General features: G+C 41.8%; 2 protein-coding genes across 2 annotated transcripts in view; one reads left to right on the top strand and one right to left on the bottom strand.

Annotated features, from left to right (window-relative positions):
• Positions 1-6,076, top strand: part of LOC145357341 (gamma-secretase subunit Aph-1b) — a 67,791-nt gene extending 61,715 nt beyond the window's left edge. The window contains exons 6-7 of the mRNA XM_080210652.1: positions 1,004-1,127; positions 5,497-6,076. Of these exons, the coding sequence (XP_080066778.1) occupies positions 1,004-1,127; positions 5,497-5,513 (141 nt within the window). The 3' untranslated portion in view covers positions 5,514-6,076. The remainder of the gene's footprint in view (positions 1-1,003; positions 1,128-5,496) is intronic.
• Positions 6,077-11,590: 5,514 nt separating this feature from the next.
• ca9 (carbonic anhydrase IX) overlaps positions 11,591-18,311 on the bottom strand; it is a 91,472-nt gene continuing 84,751 nt past the window's right edge. Inside the window, exons 11-12 of the mRNA XM_080196864.1 lie at positions 17,442-17,532; positions 11,591-11,827 (exon numbers count right to left, since the gene is read on the bottom strand). Coding sequence (XP_080052990.1) covers positions 11,767-11,827; positions 17,442-17,532 — 152 coding nt within the window. The 3' untranslated portion in view covers positions 11,591-11,766. The remainder of the gene's footprint in view (positions 11,828-17,441; positions 17,533-18,311) is intronic.

Genomic DNA, 18,311 nt, shown 5'->3' with positions numbered 1-18,311 from the left:
TGTGGGAGGAAACTGGAGCACCCGGAGGAAACCCATGCAGACGTGGGGAGAACGTGCAAACTCCACACGGACAGTGACCCAAGCTGGGAATCGAACCTGGGTCATTGGCACTGTGAAGCAGCAGCACTAACCACTGTGCTACTGTGCTGCCCGAAAGCATGTCCCAGTTCTAGATTCTGTAACTGAGATAAGTGGCCTCATCATCTATCCTTTCAAACACCCTCAGAATCTTGTGCTTCAATTAGATCATCATCATCATTCTTCTAACACCAAGAGTATGGACCCAATGTGCTCAGCCTCATTGTAGCCAAGGAGCCACGTGAATACTATCACCACAGATATGGGATCTTCCTGGTCTGCATGTTTTTGGGCGGCACAATGGTTAGCACTGCTGCCTCACAGCACCAGGGACCTGGGTTCAATTCCCAGCTTGGGTCACTGTGTGGAGTTGGCACGTTCTCCCTGTGTCTCTGTTGGTTTTCTCCTGGTGCTCCGGTTCCCCCCTCAGACTGAAAGATGTACTGGTTAGGTGCATTGACCCAAACAGGGCCGGAGTGTGGCGACTAGGGGAATTTCACAGTAACTTCATTGCAGCATTAATGTAAGCCTTACTTGTGACTGAAAAATAAAGTTTAATTTTAACTTTGCAAAATGACATGGCAACCTAGAATCACCGCACATTCCTCGTTCCCTGCAAAATATTGTGTATGTGTGGCTGTGCAAGAAAGAATTAAATGTGTTGTGCTTTGTAAAATCTGGCTACGAACAAGAACAAAATTTTACTGCTCGTTACTGTAGTTCATTCTACTTTTGTGTAGTGTGTCAGTGAGAAGATTCTTAAAGCATTTCAGGGTGCTTGAAATCTGTTTGAGGTATCTTTGCATGTATTTGTTTTTTATTCAATAATGCAGAATAATTAATTTTATATTGCAACTTCAGCATAACAAATAGACATAACAATACAGCACGTATCAGACAGTGTTTTTATTTTCTAATCCTATAGACATTTCTGAATCCAGTGTATGAAGGCAGCCTTATTCCAGCATATATTGTTATGGTCCTCATGGCAGCTTGGGCTTACTTTACAGCGGGTGGATCATTGCAAAATCTTCAACACTTTTTCATGTGTAAGTCTACCTTATTCAGATTTTGAATTAAAAGTGATAATTGCAAATAGAATACCCGCACCAGTTTTAAATATGTACTAGATGCGCCATATTATATTGTAGTTACATTTTAAAATATTTTTTAGGAAAAAGTTTCATTTTTTTTCCACTGGATACTAAAACGGAGAGCAACGGAGAGGTTGCATCTAAAGATTTGCTGAAAGATTTTGGTCAGCTATGCACTTGGACAGATAGGTGGCAAAATATATTTATTGTTGACATAAAGGGGAGGCGGTTTAGAACGGAGTTGAGGAGGAACTTCTTCACTCAAAGGGTGGTGAATCTCTGGAATTCTCTGTCCGTTGAAGTGGTGGAGGCTGCCTCGCTCAATATTTTTAAGACGCCGGTTGATAGGTTTTTGAAAGGCAAGGGGATTAAGGGTTATGGGGAGAGGGCGGGAATGTGGAACTGAGCCACAACAGATCAGCCATGATCTTATTGAATGGCGGGGTGGGCTCGAGGGGCTAGATGGCCTACTCCTGCTCCTATTTCTTATGTTCTTATATAAGGTATTGCATGTTGAAAACTTGAAGTGTAAACACACAAATGAAGGAACAGTATTACAGGATTAGCTTGGGGTGACTCGGGGGCGGGGGATTTTCGGGCTGTGTTCATCCCAAGATCGGAAAATCCTGCCCGAGATTAAGGGAGCTCTGCACGGCCCTGTTCCATCCATTACAATTCCCGTGGCAGACAGGATGGAAAATTGCCGCTCAGGATGTTTGTCACTTTCATTATCAAAACAATGTTAAAAGACACTGCAAAAAGAATATTAATCTAAATGGCCAAAATAGTGGAATCTGTTTTTCCAAATGCAGTGCTGAGGCTTTTGTAACAGTTAGACCAGACTCAGATTATTTTGTGCAATTTAGATCATTGGTGAAGATGCAGAGAACAATATGATGCTCCCTGTATAAGGGGGCAAAGCTATCCACCACTTACTGTGCAACCAACTTGCCGTCACTGTATCGAGTATGAATGAAATACCTTTAAAGGAAAAATACTGAGCATGTAGGATGAATACATTCCTGAAACCACCAAGCTCGGAGTAGGTAAATGTGACTCCAAACAAAACAAACAAAGTAAAATAGAGGAAAGAGATGCTAATACTGAGAGGAGGAAGGCAAATGGGTTAACGCCATTTAGTATTAGGAAATACAAAAACCAGTTGAAAGAATGATGGCGGTATTTAGAAATAGTGCAACTGCAGAATTTAACAGTAAAAATGTGTTTCAATATAACAACAGGGAGGGGGCAGTCAGAGAGAGGAGGTAAAAAGTATAAATGGAACAAATACATTTGAAAGTATGGATGAACACAAAACAATCTATTATGAATGATTGTTTCCTTTTAAATTCAAAGTATTTAAACAATATTGCCTTTCTAAACAGAAAAGCAAAATCACTGATTGCATAAATGTGATGGAAGCCTTGGAGTAAAACGGCTCAAAATAAATCTGTCTGCAGGAATAAATTGTACTTCTCATAAAGTACTGAAAGAGAAACGAGGGAGGAGATGAATGTGACAGTGAAGTAATTCTGAACCTGTCATTGGAGACAAGAAATATGTACAGGCGTATAATCTCATTAGCAGAAGACAATGTGGATTCAGAAAAGATTTTGCCTCAGCACACTTCCTTGACTTGGAGAAAGTGGCAACCCAGGTGGATGCAACAGGGCTGTAACCTAGGCCTGAATTTTATGCTACCCCTACCATTGGGTTTTGAGGTAGGAGGGGATTTTTTCCAGAATCCATTCTGCCCAACCTGACATGATTTTATGGTGGGATGGACAGGGCCTTGGACAGGAAGCCTGCCTTTGCCCATATTGATGCACTTTGTCGATTTTTGTTTGCATGTAATGCCACCCATTTTTCTTTGAGTGGTTGCAGTACAGACATATTCTCTCATTTTTAATCATATCCATTTTATTCATAAAAAGAGGTGCTACTTGAATTTATTTTATTGTATAGATAATGCTATCTTTTTAATGCATACCAATGTAATCTCCTATTTAAAAATACTTTGATCCTTTCACTTCCCACAATTAGGGTGCCTACTACAACCTCTCAAAGATTGCAGTACTGATGCCCTAATTGTGGGGAAAAAAGTGAAAGGAAATTTGTAGACTGATCAGGGAAGAGTAGAAGTAACAGAATTATCGTTCCAGTATAGTTTAATTATCCACTCATTGGGAAATAGGAAATAGAATTTTTAAAATCCATACAGGGCTTCTTCCTTAAGCAGTGTATTTTTATACCTAAATAAAGTTGAGGTCTGGGTTTGAGTAGTGAAATGTATCAGGTTAATGAATTAAGTGTTGGTGGGCATTTCTTAAATAGTGACTAATTTGATCAGGCTTACAATCCATTAAGAAAGCAGGAATGTTGATGTGAAAACCAGGGTCCTAGATTTAAATAGAGCAGGTTTTGGAAAGTTGATTAGCAAGATGGCACATTGTCTATGGATCACCAAATTGTTTTTAAATAAGAGATTGCATTGGTATGTATTAAAAATATAGCATTAGCTATACAGTAACTTAAATTCAAGTAGCACCTATTTTTAAGATTAAAAATGAGAGAATATGTAAAGGGCTAGATTTTCATGAAATCAGGGAGACTCTCTGGACAGGATGAAAATGCCACCCAGGATCTAATTCTGGCGTTTCTGACCCCATTCCTGAGAGATCTGATTTTCAGGAGTGCCTTTTAAAGGTCTGGGCAGGTTTGGGTCATAAGCCTTCACCCTGCACTCCTGACCTTGCCAGTTCCATTGCTGGAGAAGTACTATGAACCATTGTTTGCTTGATGAACCTTTTAAAAGGCAAGTTCAAAAGGTCCTCCTCATGACCCCTTGCCAGCATTGGCTCTTACATGTCTGTTCCTCCATTATCCACTATATAGAACCAATTAACCCTATAGTGACAATAGAATGCTTTGGGGAAAAGAAAAGTCATTTATTGATTACTTTCCACTTTCTAAATCCTTTTTACTACAGTTCACTAAAAATATCAATCATCCAGATTCTCTAAAGTATCAGTTGCAAGCATTTGAACCCTCTTTTATCTAGTGAAAATAAATATTGTGAAATTGACAGAGGCCAAGCATAAAGCTGTCAATCAAGCAAATGCTTTCTCTGGTGTTTCAGTACTCTAATGGATTGCTGGGCTCTCAGCCAGGCTTTATAAGCCTGCAGAACATAAGTGCTGCATTGACAATAAAATAAATCACACTGCAATTTGCTATGTTTAAATAAAACTGATCCATTAGATGAACGTGGCTTTTCTGTATTATGGTCTGTGGGGTCCCATATTTCACCAGCGTCCTTAGTAATAGAACATCTAGACATGTATGTTAATCTGGCCCAGGATAATAGGATATATTGTTGAAGGATAATGTTTTGTGAATGAGGCAGTGCGTTTTGAAAAGAACCTTACTTCCTTCAGCTTGATGTCTAGTTTCTGAGCAGAAAGCAACATATTAGTAACAGAAATCTATTTGCCACATTTGAATATGAACGCTTAACTCTTTTGCTCTTAGCTTATTTTTAAAATGAAAATCTACATGTTAGTCTTGCAACAACAAAGGAAAAGTGAGAAAGTAAGATCTCATTTTTATAACACCTTCCAGATCCTGAGGGCGCAGCAAAGCACTTCACAGTCAGAGAATTGCTGTTCACGTGTACTTTTTCTTTCCTCAAAATGTACCTTCATAACATTTGAAGAAATGCATCCTGCAGTGTTTAAATTTGAAAGGTTTTGTAAAGTGCAGTGGAATTCCACTTTAACTGGAATTCCAGTTCGATACAATATTCTTGATATTTACAAATGTGTATTTCATAGCAGGCTTGCAGTCTGAGATGTTCTACAAATTTTCCAACTCTTGGCTACCAAGACTTACATAGTGGCCTTTCCCCATTGTTCACCAAGTGTTGTCACTGTTGGTTTGCAGGTAAACACTGCAGTCAGTTTGCAAACATCAAGATACCATAAACTGCAGTGATTTAAATGATCTGCTAATCTATTTTGGTGATGTTGACTAACTGTGTACCTGGGACACAGGAGAGCGATGCTATTCTTCAGACATTCCTAAGTCTCTTAAATCAACCTGCATTCAGGCCTTGTATTTTTTAACATCACACCTGAAAGATGGTACCTATAAGAATGCAGCACTCCTTTAGTATCCACTGGGTAAAAACCTATACTGCATTCATGTGGGGCTGGAACTGACAACCTTCTGACTTGGAGGACATGTTACCACCACTGAAGAAAGTGAACAGTTTGTTGTCAAGAACATGATAACAATATATTTTTTCTTCTCTCCTTTGCTTCAGGTAAGGAAAACAAATAGTATTGCTACACAGGCTGGCTCCTGATAGAAACACATTACCACTATTCCAGGATGAGATCTTGCCAGAAACTGCACAGTGCTGGAATACTAACAGCAATCTTGAACACAGTTGAAGCAATACCACAGTAAATTTTATTTACAGGGAACAATTCTAAATGGAAGAAGACAGAAATCCATTGTTCTTCTATTTGACACTGGTTGCGCTGCCTGCACCATTCTGTGTGTGGGTACATGCAAGAAACCTTTTTTTACTGAACAGAGTTTGCAATTACAAAGCATTGTGCCATGATTAGGGATGGGAAATTTTTGGTTTTATGGTAACTGATGGGCTCTTGCTTTTTATAAATTAGAAATGTAATTCTTATACAACCTGGAAAATGGTACTGTCTATAAAAGGTGTTTATGCAGTATAGCAGGGTAAATGTATAAGGTGTATTGTGGACCTGGAACCATTCATATACCAGGATTTTATTACAGTTTCTCCTTTAAAGTCATTTATTTTGACATTATCATGGTCATGTTTATCAATGCATTAAATAATAAAGTCTGATTATGAAATACTGTATCTTGAGAGTACCTTAACTTGACTATTACCTTGTTCACTTACTACCTCAAGCCATTGGAACTGTTACGATAATTTGGGCACGTAGGGAGCAGAAAATTGAGCTCAAATACTCATGGAATTATGGCAGTTTATATTTTGTGATTTGACAGTCGTAGGCTTCTGATCAAGAGGAAAGAAAAACGTTTTTAAAGTCAGGAATTGTTTTTCGTAGGTGGGCATTAGTTTAACATTTGTACTCCATTGTTCTGTGATGGAACGCAGTCAAAACTAGAACCAAACCTTGAAAAAAGATCAGGTGAGTGCTCTTCAGCATTTATTCCACCAGAATAGACCATTCCCTAATAGATGGAAAACCATTGGGCGACCTTCACAGATATTCACTCTCCTCAAGGTTCTTTCATATCTCAAATGGAAAATTACCTTGAAAAACAATGGACATCAAACTAATTGCTTCCATTTTGTGACTGCTAAACTATAAATTATTTTAATTGAATTATTGTATCTTATTTTGGTAAAATGAAGGAGTTCTTCCTGATTGGTATAGTGTATTAATGGACTAAGTTTTGAGTAGACCCACTTGGGGGATGGGTTGGGAACCATAAAAGCCTAGAATCATAAAATCCCTACAGTATAGAAGGAGGCAGTTTGGCCCATCGAGTCTATACCAACCACAATCTCAACCTGGCTCTATTCCTGTGACCCCACACATTTACTCTAACTAGTTCCCCTGACACTAGGGTCAATTTAGCATGGCCAATCCCACCTGACCTGCACGTGTTTGGAGTGTGGAAGGAAACTGGAGCACCCAGAGGAAACCTGTGCCAGAACATGCAAACTCCACACAGACAATAACCTGGGGCTGGAATTGAACCTTGAACCCTGGCGCTGTGAGGCAGCAGTGCTAACCACTGTGCCACTGTGCTGCCCTGTTCCAAAAGAAAAATTCTCCAGGTGCTGGAAATTTTAAAAGAATTTAAAATGTTGGAAGTACTCAGCAGATCTGGCAACATCTGTGGAGAGAAAAACAGTTAAAGTTTTGGATTACTGATCTTAGGGCAACACAGTGACATCATGGTTAGCACTGCTGCCTCACAGCGCCGGAGACCTGAGTTCATTTCCTGGTTTGGGTCTCTGTTAGTGTGGAGTCTACACATTCTCCTCATGTCAGTGTCAGATTCCTCTGGTGCTCCAGTTTCCTCCCACAGTCGGAAAGATGTGCTGGTTAGCTGCATCGGCCATGATAAATTCTCCCTCAGTGTATCCGAACAGGTGCAGGAGTGTGGTGACAGTAACTTCATTGCAGTGTTAATGTAAGCCTACTTGTGACACTGATAAATAAACAAACTTTTGTCATACAGAAAGGTCAGCAATTCGAAACAATGAAGTGAGTAAAGTTGCCACATTCCAAATTCAGCTACGTCCTGCTGCGTGAACCCCCTTGCTGTGTCTTTTCAAGTTATTCCATCATTATCATCACCACTCCTCTTACCCACATCATTGCAAGTGTTCCCATCCCTCAGCTTCCTCATCTATACATCCGCAACTCTCCACTTACTATCTTGCTGTAATGCAATTCCTTGGTCACCATCACAAGCTCTATTCGTTGGATGAGCACAAGCCATTACAGTCACTCATATCTGTTTCCTCTCTGAGCAAAAAAGAGCACTGAAAACCAGGAGCAGGAGTAGGGAATGGCCTCCACAAAACACAGCTCACCACTGGAGAGGATTGGAGTTTGTGCAGTGCAGACCCTAGCTGACTAAGATGTGGAAACGGAGCTCCCAGCTAACTGGTGACGCAGTTAAATAAAAACCACTCACACTACTCAGTGACTTCAACAGTGTATGAAATATGTTATTTTTTAATCACACTATTCCCAATTTGTTATGATTAATTCATACCTTTTTACCGCGGGATCGTTATACGTACAGCAACAATAGGTGGTAGATGTAGTGAGGAATGAGTCATGAGAGGTGTCAAGTCCTTCTGAGGATGTACTGACAGAGGAATGGTGCAGATCATGCACCAGTTTAGATACTCGATGGGAGCAGTATGGATTTCACCTGCTGGCTTGCACTTCTCCGATGGGTAAGAGCGGAGGGTGGAGTCAGGGACAGCAGTAGACAGTCCAAGTTGGAGAGGGCAGCCCTGAGCTCTGCTCAGCTAAACACAGGGGCCATTGATGTGTTGCAAACATTTCCATTGCTGACCTTATATTGGAGTCATTGCTGAAGATGGTTGGACGTCGGATACCACCTGAGGAGCTCCTACAGTGATGCCCTGAGGCTGAATTTATTCACTTCCAACACCCACAGCCATTTTTTTTGCGTCAGACATAACTCCAGCCAGCAGAGAGCTTTCCCCTTTGACACCCTTTGTCTTCTGTTGTGCAAGGGGTCTTTGATGCCAAATGCTACCACATTGTCAAAGAAAGTTAGATTTGTCAGACCTTCAAACTATGTTCACCACCCTTAGAGATTGAAGTAGCCTGTTCAAAACAGGATTTGATTTGATTCATTACAATTGCATGTATTAACATAGTGAAAAAATATTGTTTCTTGCACGCTATACAGCCAAAACATACTGTTCGTAGAGAAGGAAATGAGAGAATGCAGAACGTAGTGTTACAGTCATAGCTAGGGTGTAGAGGAAGGTCAACTTAATGCAAGGTAGATCCATTCAAAATTCTGACAGCAGCAGGGAAGAAGCTATTCTTGAGTCGGTTGGTACGTGACCTCAGACTTTTCATCTTTTTCCCGATGGAAGATAGAGAGAGAGGGAACCGGTGCTATTGTAGACCACTAAGATGCTGCCTTCGTCCATGGAGAGAGTGACCAGGCCATGCACCATCATCCATTCCAATCAGAAGAGTGGTTAGCATACGAGAACAGGCAATATGTTTTCAAAGAAGTGCTGTGCTCACAGCCTAATGCATTTGAGTTAAATGCTGAAGGCGTCAAGTGCCTGATCCACTGCCATTTGTCCCAGTTTATAATCCCTATTTTCCCTCACGTCCTTTTCCAAACCCATGCCACCTTCTAGGTTAACATTCAACTCAACATGGAAATTTTATTCCAATCTGATCATCTGGATATCTGTGTTATTTGAAATTAATGAAAAATTGCAAACAAAGATCAATTATTTTAGGACACATTTCAGAAAAAATTTTTTTTAGTTGACTGAATTATTTATCCACAAGCACTAATTTTGGTATGAACCATTTATCTTGTAAAAGATGAGCCATTTGTTTGTTCAATTTTGAAGTAGTGCTCGTAAAAAGTCCCACAAAATCCATGTCAAATAAATTGTGGAAGCACCATGACTAATTAAATCTACTCCTAAATCCAGCAATCACCCTGATTACAGGCTCCAAAATATTACGTTTAAACTCCTTAACCTGATACATCCTCAACTTTTCTGAACTTACCTATGCAACATTCTCCAGCCTCCTTTTGACCCGTACCCACCTGTCAATCTTATGTCCTTTGCATATTCCCCTCTTCCTTATCTTCATCCATTTGCAGCCAGGTCTGGCCTACTCAACTCCAGATCTCATTGTGTGATCTCTGGCAAAATTCATGGATTTTACAGGCAAGGAGAATCTAACCACGCTTGACATCAAGATAGCATTTGACAAAAAAGTGTGGCATCAAGGACCCCTCCCAAAAAACTGGAGTCAATGGGAGTCAAAAGGAAAAACTATCCTTTGGTTGGAATCATACCTGGCACAAAGAGAGATGGTTGTGGCCATTGAAAGCCAATAAATTGAGCCTGTGGCCATTACTACAGCAGATTTGCAGGGTTGTGTCATAGGCCCAATCATTTTCAGTTGATTCATCAACGACTCCACCAGGTCAGAAGCGGAAATGTTCGCTGACGAATGCTTAGTTCCATTCACAAGTCCTTAGATACTGAATAAGGTAATGACCGCTTACAAAAAGACCTGTATAAAACTCAGTGGGAAGTAACATTCGCACCACACAAGTGTCAGGCAAAGACTATCTCCAATGACAGAATATAATCATCCCACCTATCCATTCCGCCCCACCCACTCTCCCACCATCCCCTTGACATTCAATGCCATGACCATCTCTGAATCCTCCACTATCAACATCCTGGGTTACAATTGACCAGAAACAGCAAGACACACGTCTTGACTTCTCAAGCCCGTCGACTATCTACAAGGCAAAAGTCAGGAATGTGATGGAATACTCTCCACTTGCCTGGATGAGCGCAGCTCCAACAACATTCAAGAGACTCGACAATATTCAAGGCAAAGCAGCCCACTTGATTGCAACCCCATTCACCCCCTCCATCACTGGTGCATAATGGCAGCAGTGTGCTCATCTACAAGATACATTGCAACACCTTGTCAAGCCTCCTTCAACAGTACATTATAAACCAATGACTTCATAAAGGACAAGTACAAGAGAACACTAAATTCCAGATGTCACGTATCATCCCGACTTGAACAATGTCGCTGTTACTTCATTGACATTGTCAAATTCTTGAAATTCCTTTCCTCTAGACTGCTGTGGTTTGTGAAGGTAGCCCACTATCAACTTCTGAAGCATAGTTAGGGACAGAAAATAACTATTCGCCTTACCATTGACACCACGTGCTATTAAAACAAATCACGCTCCCTCCTTTTAATCATTCATTTTATCACTTCTCCCTCTCTCTTTTTAAGCCCATTTTAGTGATGAGGCCTGTGGTCAACCTTTCTAAAGCTTGTCTCCTTGGAGTCTATTTCTCTATCTAGTAAAATGTGCAAAGCCCTTTGTGACATGTTGTCTTTGGTGGCATTGTTGCTTTAGTGCCCTGAGGGATAGGGTCTTCCCTCTTGATTCCTTTACTCCACAGATGCCGTCCCATTGCTGTCATTTTAAAAAGATCTACCTCATGCCTACCAGCTACTTCTTCCAGCCTAGGACTTTATATCGTCAGTTCAAAACTAACATTAGTGGGGGTGCAGACACAATGTGGCCAAAATTGTTATCCCTGTTCGCACCGACAGGATTTTCCAATCCTACTGCAGTGAACGGAGATTTGATTGGGTGCCAAATTCTCCAACCTCGCTGTAGTGGGAGCATGGCATGAACGGCTGGTAAGTTCACACCCTGTAACACAAACAAATTTCTATGCTCACCATTTTCCTCTCTGTCGCAATATTACGCTGAAAAACCCATTTGTATAATCATGATCAGTTAATATTCCCGAGCGTTCTTCAACAATATTTCTTTTCCCACCACCAGCAAATGCATGTGACATCCTGTGTCATATAATATCGCAGATAATGTTACATAACCTGATACTTAATGTAGAAAAAAAACATAAACATTCAATAATTCATTTAAAGTTAACTGTGTTGTACAACTGATCAAAATTGTTTACCATCCATTTGGCATCTGAAAGATAATTCACCTCAGTGGGATGACTTTACTTTCCAGCACTGCTCCACTCTTTAGTGCCACTTTTAATTTTTACATTGCGTTCTGATCACACGTTATAATGAAGTATTTATTAATGCTTTTTACTAATACTGCACAGATATATTGTTATTGAGAAGCAGTTTCAAACTGCATAGAGTCTCATGGAATTTCAGATAATAAACAGGTAATTTGTTCTCGAGGAATCAACCCATATTCAATTCCAGATTTCCAACTGGTAAACTTCTTTGCTGCAGCCTTATGCCTCCATTGTAGCAGCAGGTTTATAAATTACCTTCTGTCCTCTTTCAGTGCTTGATCTAAAAGAGGGAAGAACAGAGTTCATAACAGGAAGAGAAAAATTGAAGGGAACTTTTACAAACATTCACCAAATTGAAAATCTGGCTCATCAAATTTTGAGTGCAAACTTTTAATTTCATTGCTCTTTCATAAGCAATGCTTCCAACAGATGAAGTGATGGTGACAATATCACTGGAGTAGGGCCGACAAGGGGAATAATCTAACTTCCTAACTCACAAACCACAATCAGTAAGGATAGGCAACACCACCTCCACGATCATCCTCAACACCAGTGTCCCACAAGGCTGCGTTCTTAGCCCCTTGCTATACTCCTTATACACCCATGACTGTGCGGCCAAATTCCCCTCCAATTCGATTTTTAAGTTTGCTGACAACACCACCGTAGTGGGTCGGACCTCAAACAATGGCGATGCAGAGTATAGGAATGAGATAATGAATCCGGTGAACTGGTGCAGCGACAATAATCTCTCCCTCAATATCAACAAAATGAAGGAGACTGTCATCGACTTCAGGAAGCGTAAAAGAGAACATTCACCTGTCTACATCAATGGGGACAAAGTAGAAAGAGTTGAGAGGTTCATGTTTTTAAGTGTCCAGATCACCAACAACCTGTCCTTGTCCCCCCCATGCTGACATTATAGTTAGGAAAGCCCACCAATGCCTCTACTTTCTCAGAATACTAAGAAAATTTGGCATGTCAGCTACTACTCTCATGAACTTTTACAGATGCACCATAGGAAGCATCCTTTCTGGTTATATCACAGTTTGGTATGGCTCCTGCTCTGCCCAAAACCTCAATGAACTACAAAAGGTCGTGAATGTAGCCCAATCCATCACACAAACCAGCCTCCTATCCATTGACTCTGTCTACACTTCCCTCTGCCTCAAAGTAGCCAGCATAATTAAGGACCCCAAGCACCCCAGACATTCTCTCTTCCACCTTCTTCCTTCGGGAAAAAGATACAAAAGTTTGAGGTCACGTACTAAGTGGCTCAAGAACAGCTTGCTGTGTCAGACTTTTGAATGGTCCTACCTTGCAGTAAGTTGATCTTTATCTAAACCCTAGCTATGAGTGTAACACCACATTCTGCACTCTCTCATTTCCTAGTCTATGAATGGTATGTTTTGTCTATATAGTGTGCAAGAAACAATATTTTTCACTGTATGTTAATACATGTGACAATAATAAATCAAATTTAAAAAATCTGGCGATACAGTGGCAAGCACTGTTGCCTCACAGCAGCAGGACCTGGGTTTGATTCCTGGCTTGGGTCACTGTCTGTGTGGAGTTTGCATGTTCTCCCCACGTCTGTGTGTGTTTCCTCCGGTGCTCTGGTTTCCTCCCACAATCCAAAGATGTGCTGGTTAGGTGCATTGGCCACACTAAATTCGCCCTCAGTGTACCTGAACAGGTGCAGGAGTGTGACAACTGGGAGATTTTCACAGTAACTTCATTACAGGTGTCAATAAGTGACTAATAAATAAAGGGGATAACAAGGGGATTTTATAGATATGTTGGCTGAATGCTGGGTAGGACTACAGCTCGCTTCAAATCAGCAACAGGCCACAAAACATTCCTGCAGATTTTACCTATTCAGTTGTGAGGTGCTATATGCCTATATTTGGCGGAGCGGAGTGGAGGTACAACATGGCCACATTGCCTTATGGCTCCACTAATAGCAACACAGTAACTGGCTTTTCGATTGCTCTCCCTCAGAAAGTGTGTGGTCACCAAACTGCATCCCCCCCTAGTGCCAGCATTCAGCATTGCACAATAAACTCAGCTGGATTAGGGCTGGACTGGGCAGTGCATCAAGAGACCAAATCCGAGTCCTGAACCCAAACCTGCTGGAGGCAAGATCAGAGGTACAATCCTTTGGGAGTCAGTCTCCCAATTGGCCACTCCATACTCAATGTCCTATTAAGGATGGTGGACAGGCTTCTGATGCTCCAGATCTGATCTGAAGCTGCTCTGGAGCCTCAGCAGTTTTAAAAAATTTATTCTTTCATGAGATGCAGGCATCGCTAGCTAAGCCAGCATTTTTTGTGGTGTTGGTGAGCCACCTTCTTGAACTGTCACATGGTGCGGGTAAACCCACAGTGCTATGAGGGACAAGAGTTGATTTGATTTATTGTCACATATAGCAGTATACAGTGAGAAGTATTGTTTCTTGTGTGCTAAATAGACAAAGCATACTATTCATAAAGAAGGAAAGGAGAGGGTGCAGAATGTAGTGTTACAGTCATAGCTGGGGTGTAGAGAAAGATCAATTTAATGGAGATTAAATTAAAGCATTGCTACAGTGTTTAAAATAGTTAGAATAGAGCTTTAATAGCATGCTATTAAAGCTCTATTCTAACTATTTTTAAAGGTAGAATTATAGGGTATGCTGGGCAGAGCTCACAAGAAGTCTCAACGCTCTGGCGCTTCTTGAATTTTGAAAACAGAAAATGCTTGAGATATGAAGGAAAGGGGAGAGTGTAGAATATAGTGTTGAAAAAAGTGTTAGATTACAGTTGTAAGAGCATAGAATAATTATAAAAATTAGAATTAGAGGGTGGACTGCTTGCTCACATTAGGTGATAACACAAGTACCAGGGGATTTAAGATTTGAAGCAAGAGATACAAGGAGTGAGGAACAGCTATTTTACACAGCGTGTGGATAATAACCTGAAGCTTCAGCCTGGGATATCCAGGAGAAAATATGTGTGCGAATAAACTTGGGATAAGAACACAATCAGCTCTGATGCTCCTCATTGTTTGATGACCTGGCTCAAAATTATTTTACTATTCATTCGTGGGATGTAGGTGTCGCTGTCTAGGCCAGCATCTATTGCCCGTCCCTAATTACCCTTGGAAACGTGCCTTCAACCGCTGCAGTCCATGTGGTGTAAGTACATCCACAGTGCTGGTAGGTAGGGAGTTCCAGAATTTTCAGCCAGCAACATTGACGGAACGGCGACAGAATTCCGAGTCAGTAAGTGACTGGAAAAGGAATTTCCATGTGGCAGCATTCACATAATTCTGCTGCCCTTGTCCTTCTAGGTTGCAGTGGTGGTGGGTTTGGAAGGGGCTGTGGAAGAAGGTGTGGTGAGTTCCTGCAGTGCATCTGCAGGATGGTACACACTGCTGCTACTGTGGAGGAGGGGTTGAGTGCTTGTGAATGGGATGCCAATCAAGCGGGCTGCGTTGTCCCGGATGGTATTAAGTTTCCTGAGTGTTGTTGGAGCTGCATTTTTCCAGGCAAGTGGAAAGTATCCCATCACATGCCTGGCTTGTGCTTTTTAAATGGTGAGAAGGAACCAACTGCTCTTTCTGGGAGGTTGATCTCTAGTTCCGAGACTTTGGGGAGAATGGATAGCCGCAGTGGGATGTTAGTTCACTTAATTATATTTCTCTACTGTGGTGGAAAGATAGAATTCCATGGATGGAGGACTATACCAACATAATTGGTGGAATTTTCCTGCAGGCTTTGGGACTCTGACATTGGGACTAAAGGAGGGTTTTAGAAATATTGAAACCTCTTCAGCTGGCTCTTCATGGGGTGCAGATGCTCAACTTTTGCCATTGTCTACTTGACAGCAGTGTACTGTGCACTAGTCTGGTACAACTCGTCTCTTACCAGTCCTGCAGAAGCCCAGCTCAACACAACAATGTATATCATCTTGGGTACCCTCTGATCAACTCAATTCCCCTGGCTCCCAGTCCTGAGCAGCAACCTGCTACCTCACATAAAAAGTAGGGAGGATGCAACAAGAAAGCTCCTGAGAAAGTTGATATTGACCCAAGCTACACAAGGACCTTAACAATCCAGTTGCTGCTCTCCTTCCATCTTAGCGTGTATGACTAAGACCGCAGTGCCAATGAATGAGAACAGGAATGGAACTAACAGGAATGACACCACCATCAAATTCCACATCACAGAGCTCACAGCCCATCACCCAGCTTCAACCTGCCACACTAACATTAGACAATCCTCAACCCCTTCTGCACTGGCTAAGGTCTTTGTGCAGCAAATTGGCACAAGTGGGACCTTGCAGGGAGCCCGGACTGCAGCTCTGGTGTTCTATGTTCTGTGAGGGTGTTGCCTGGATTGGGGTGTATGCCTTATGAAGGTAGGTTGAGGGAGCTAGGTCTCTTCTCCCTGGAGAGACGAAGGTTGAGAGGCGACCTGATAGAGGTTTATAAAATGTTGAGAGGAATAGATAGGGTGGATTCTCGGAGGCTATTTCCCCGGGCTGAAATGGTCGCTACGAGAGGACACAGATTTAAGGTGCAGGGAAGCAAGTACAGAGGAGATGTTAGGGGTAAGTTTTTCACTCAGAGGGTGGTGAGTGAGTGGAATCAGCTGCCGTCGGTAGTGGTAGAGGCGAACTCGCTGGGGTCTTTTAAAAGACTTCTGGATGAGTACATGGGATTTAATGGGATTGGGAGTTACAGATAGTTCTATGGCCTGGTAGGTATGGGTATGATCGGTGCAACTTGTGGGCCGAAGGGCCTGTTTGTGCTGTAGTGTTCTATGTTCAATCAATAACTCACATCATTGAAAACTGTCCATTGACTAAATTCAGCAGCTGTCTCAGATAGCTCCATTTAGCCACTGCAGAAGCTATTGCCTGGCTTGGTAATCACTGCACATTGGAAAAAAAGAGGTATACTTGTGGAGACAGCCTCCTGATTACCCACGACCAAACTGGCTATCCAATCACGAATGGTGAGAGAGTCGCTGATGCTATTGGTCTAAACAGACAGCCTGTAGGTGTAGCTTTGGCAGCTGCAGCCGCAGATAAAGGCAATGGGAAAATCCTCCGCTTGAATTGTTGGAGCAGTGGAAGTGTTCTTTGATGCTCATAACCTGCTCTTTAGGTGGATACAGCCTTTGGCTCTCCCTGGATTTCCACACAGTGCAGCCTCCCTCAAGCCGGGAGGGGGTGGGGGGGGGGAGGTGGTGTTGCTGCTGCCATGCTGACAAGCACAGAAAATCATTCTGAACTAGGGCCTTAATTACATCACTTGATGTCACTGCTGCACTATTTTCCTGGGACTGGGAAAATTCAGACCAAAGGTTCTGAAAAGAGGCTGAAATTCAAGACAGATTTAGAAAATAGTGTGCAAGTGTAAGATTGTTCCCCTGGAACTCACTGCCGGGGGAGGTAGTGGAAGCAGATCCGATAGTGACTTTTAAGGGGCGTCTTGACGAGTACATGAATAGCATGGGGGGTTTTAGTTCAGTCGGGCAGCATGGTCAGTGCAGGCTTGGAGGGCCAAAGGGCCTGTTCCTGTGCTGTAATTTTCTTTGCTCTTTGAAATAGGATCAAGAAAATTACTCCTGTTCTGATGTGAATTTATTTCATGGAATAAACTTGACCGGTAGCTTAGCCTGAATTGCATTGTCTGACAGTGCAGTATTTTCTTATCCATCATAAACATGAGTCTGGGGTGAGTCAGGTTTTACTTTCTCTGCTGCTTCACATAGATATGCATTTTTCAAAAATGGTACATAATTGTTCCACTCTGCACAAGCTGAGTTGATACATTGTTTAATAAAAATGTTATGTTGCTGTTACAGATCTCTACTTATTTCTGATGTAAAGAGTTCTCAGCATTCTTACCTTTGTCTTTTCCTTTGCCTTATCACATAAATTACAAAGGCCAAAGCAGTACAGCCAAACAAGATCCCAAATAAAGCAGCCAGCATATCACCTACAGATACATAATAAAGGTATTGGTTAGAACACTCATCTAAAAAGGTGAAAGGTCTTCAGTTTCCTTGAGGCTGGTGGATCAGGAGGGTTCTTGTGGAGGAAGTTGCCTTTTCTATCTCCTGATCTTGAGTAAGCCCAGGTTTAAAGTGTATTTATTAGTGTCACAAGTAGGCTGACATTAACTGCAATGAAATTACTGTGAAAATCCCCTAGTTGCCACACTCCAGCAGCTGTCAATGCACCTAACCAGCACGTCTTTCAGAATGTGGGAGGAAACTGGACACCCAGAGGAAACCCACACAGACATGGGGAGAATGAGCAGACCCCGCACAGACTGTGACCCAAGCTGGGAATTGAACCTGGGTCCCTGGTGGTATGCCAGCTGCATTGTACATGACTCCTGTTCCTGAGTTCCTATCTTTCTTTCCCTCAAACACTGTTCCTGTCCCATACTCCCATCCCAAGCCCCATGTAAATTTCTTTAGCTAGATACCCTCCTTTTTCTCATCCATTCACATTCTGTTTCTGACTAAAATATGGCTCAACAATGCACTGTGGAACAGGGAACATGGTGGCCAATAACATCCAGTCCCTGAAAGTTGAATTACAAGGAGAGATTGCACAACTAGTGTTATGTTCCGTGGAATTTGGAAGGTTACGTGGCCATTTGAACAAAGCTTTCAAGATATTAATAGGGCAACAAACAGGGTTGAAAAACTAATTCTGCAGATTGGAGAGTCTAGGACTCAGGGCTATAGTCTAAAAAATAAAGCCAGA

The sequence above is a fragment of the Carcharhinus amblyrhynchos genome, chromosome 1 (genome assembly GCF_965287045.1).
Source record: "Carcharhinus amblyrhynchos chromosome 1, sCarAmb.v2.hapA, whole genome shotgun sequence".
In the NCBI taxonomy this organism is placed as follows: Eukaryota; Metazoa; Chordata; class Chondrichthyes; order Carcharhiniformes; family Carcharhinidae; genus Carcharhinus; species Carcharhinus amblyrhynchos.
The sequence above is the reverse complement of the archived record's forward strand: the minus strand, read 5'-3'. Positions and strand labels throughout refer to the sequence as shown.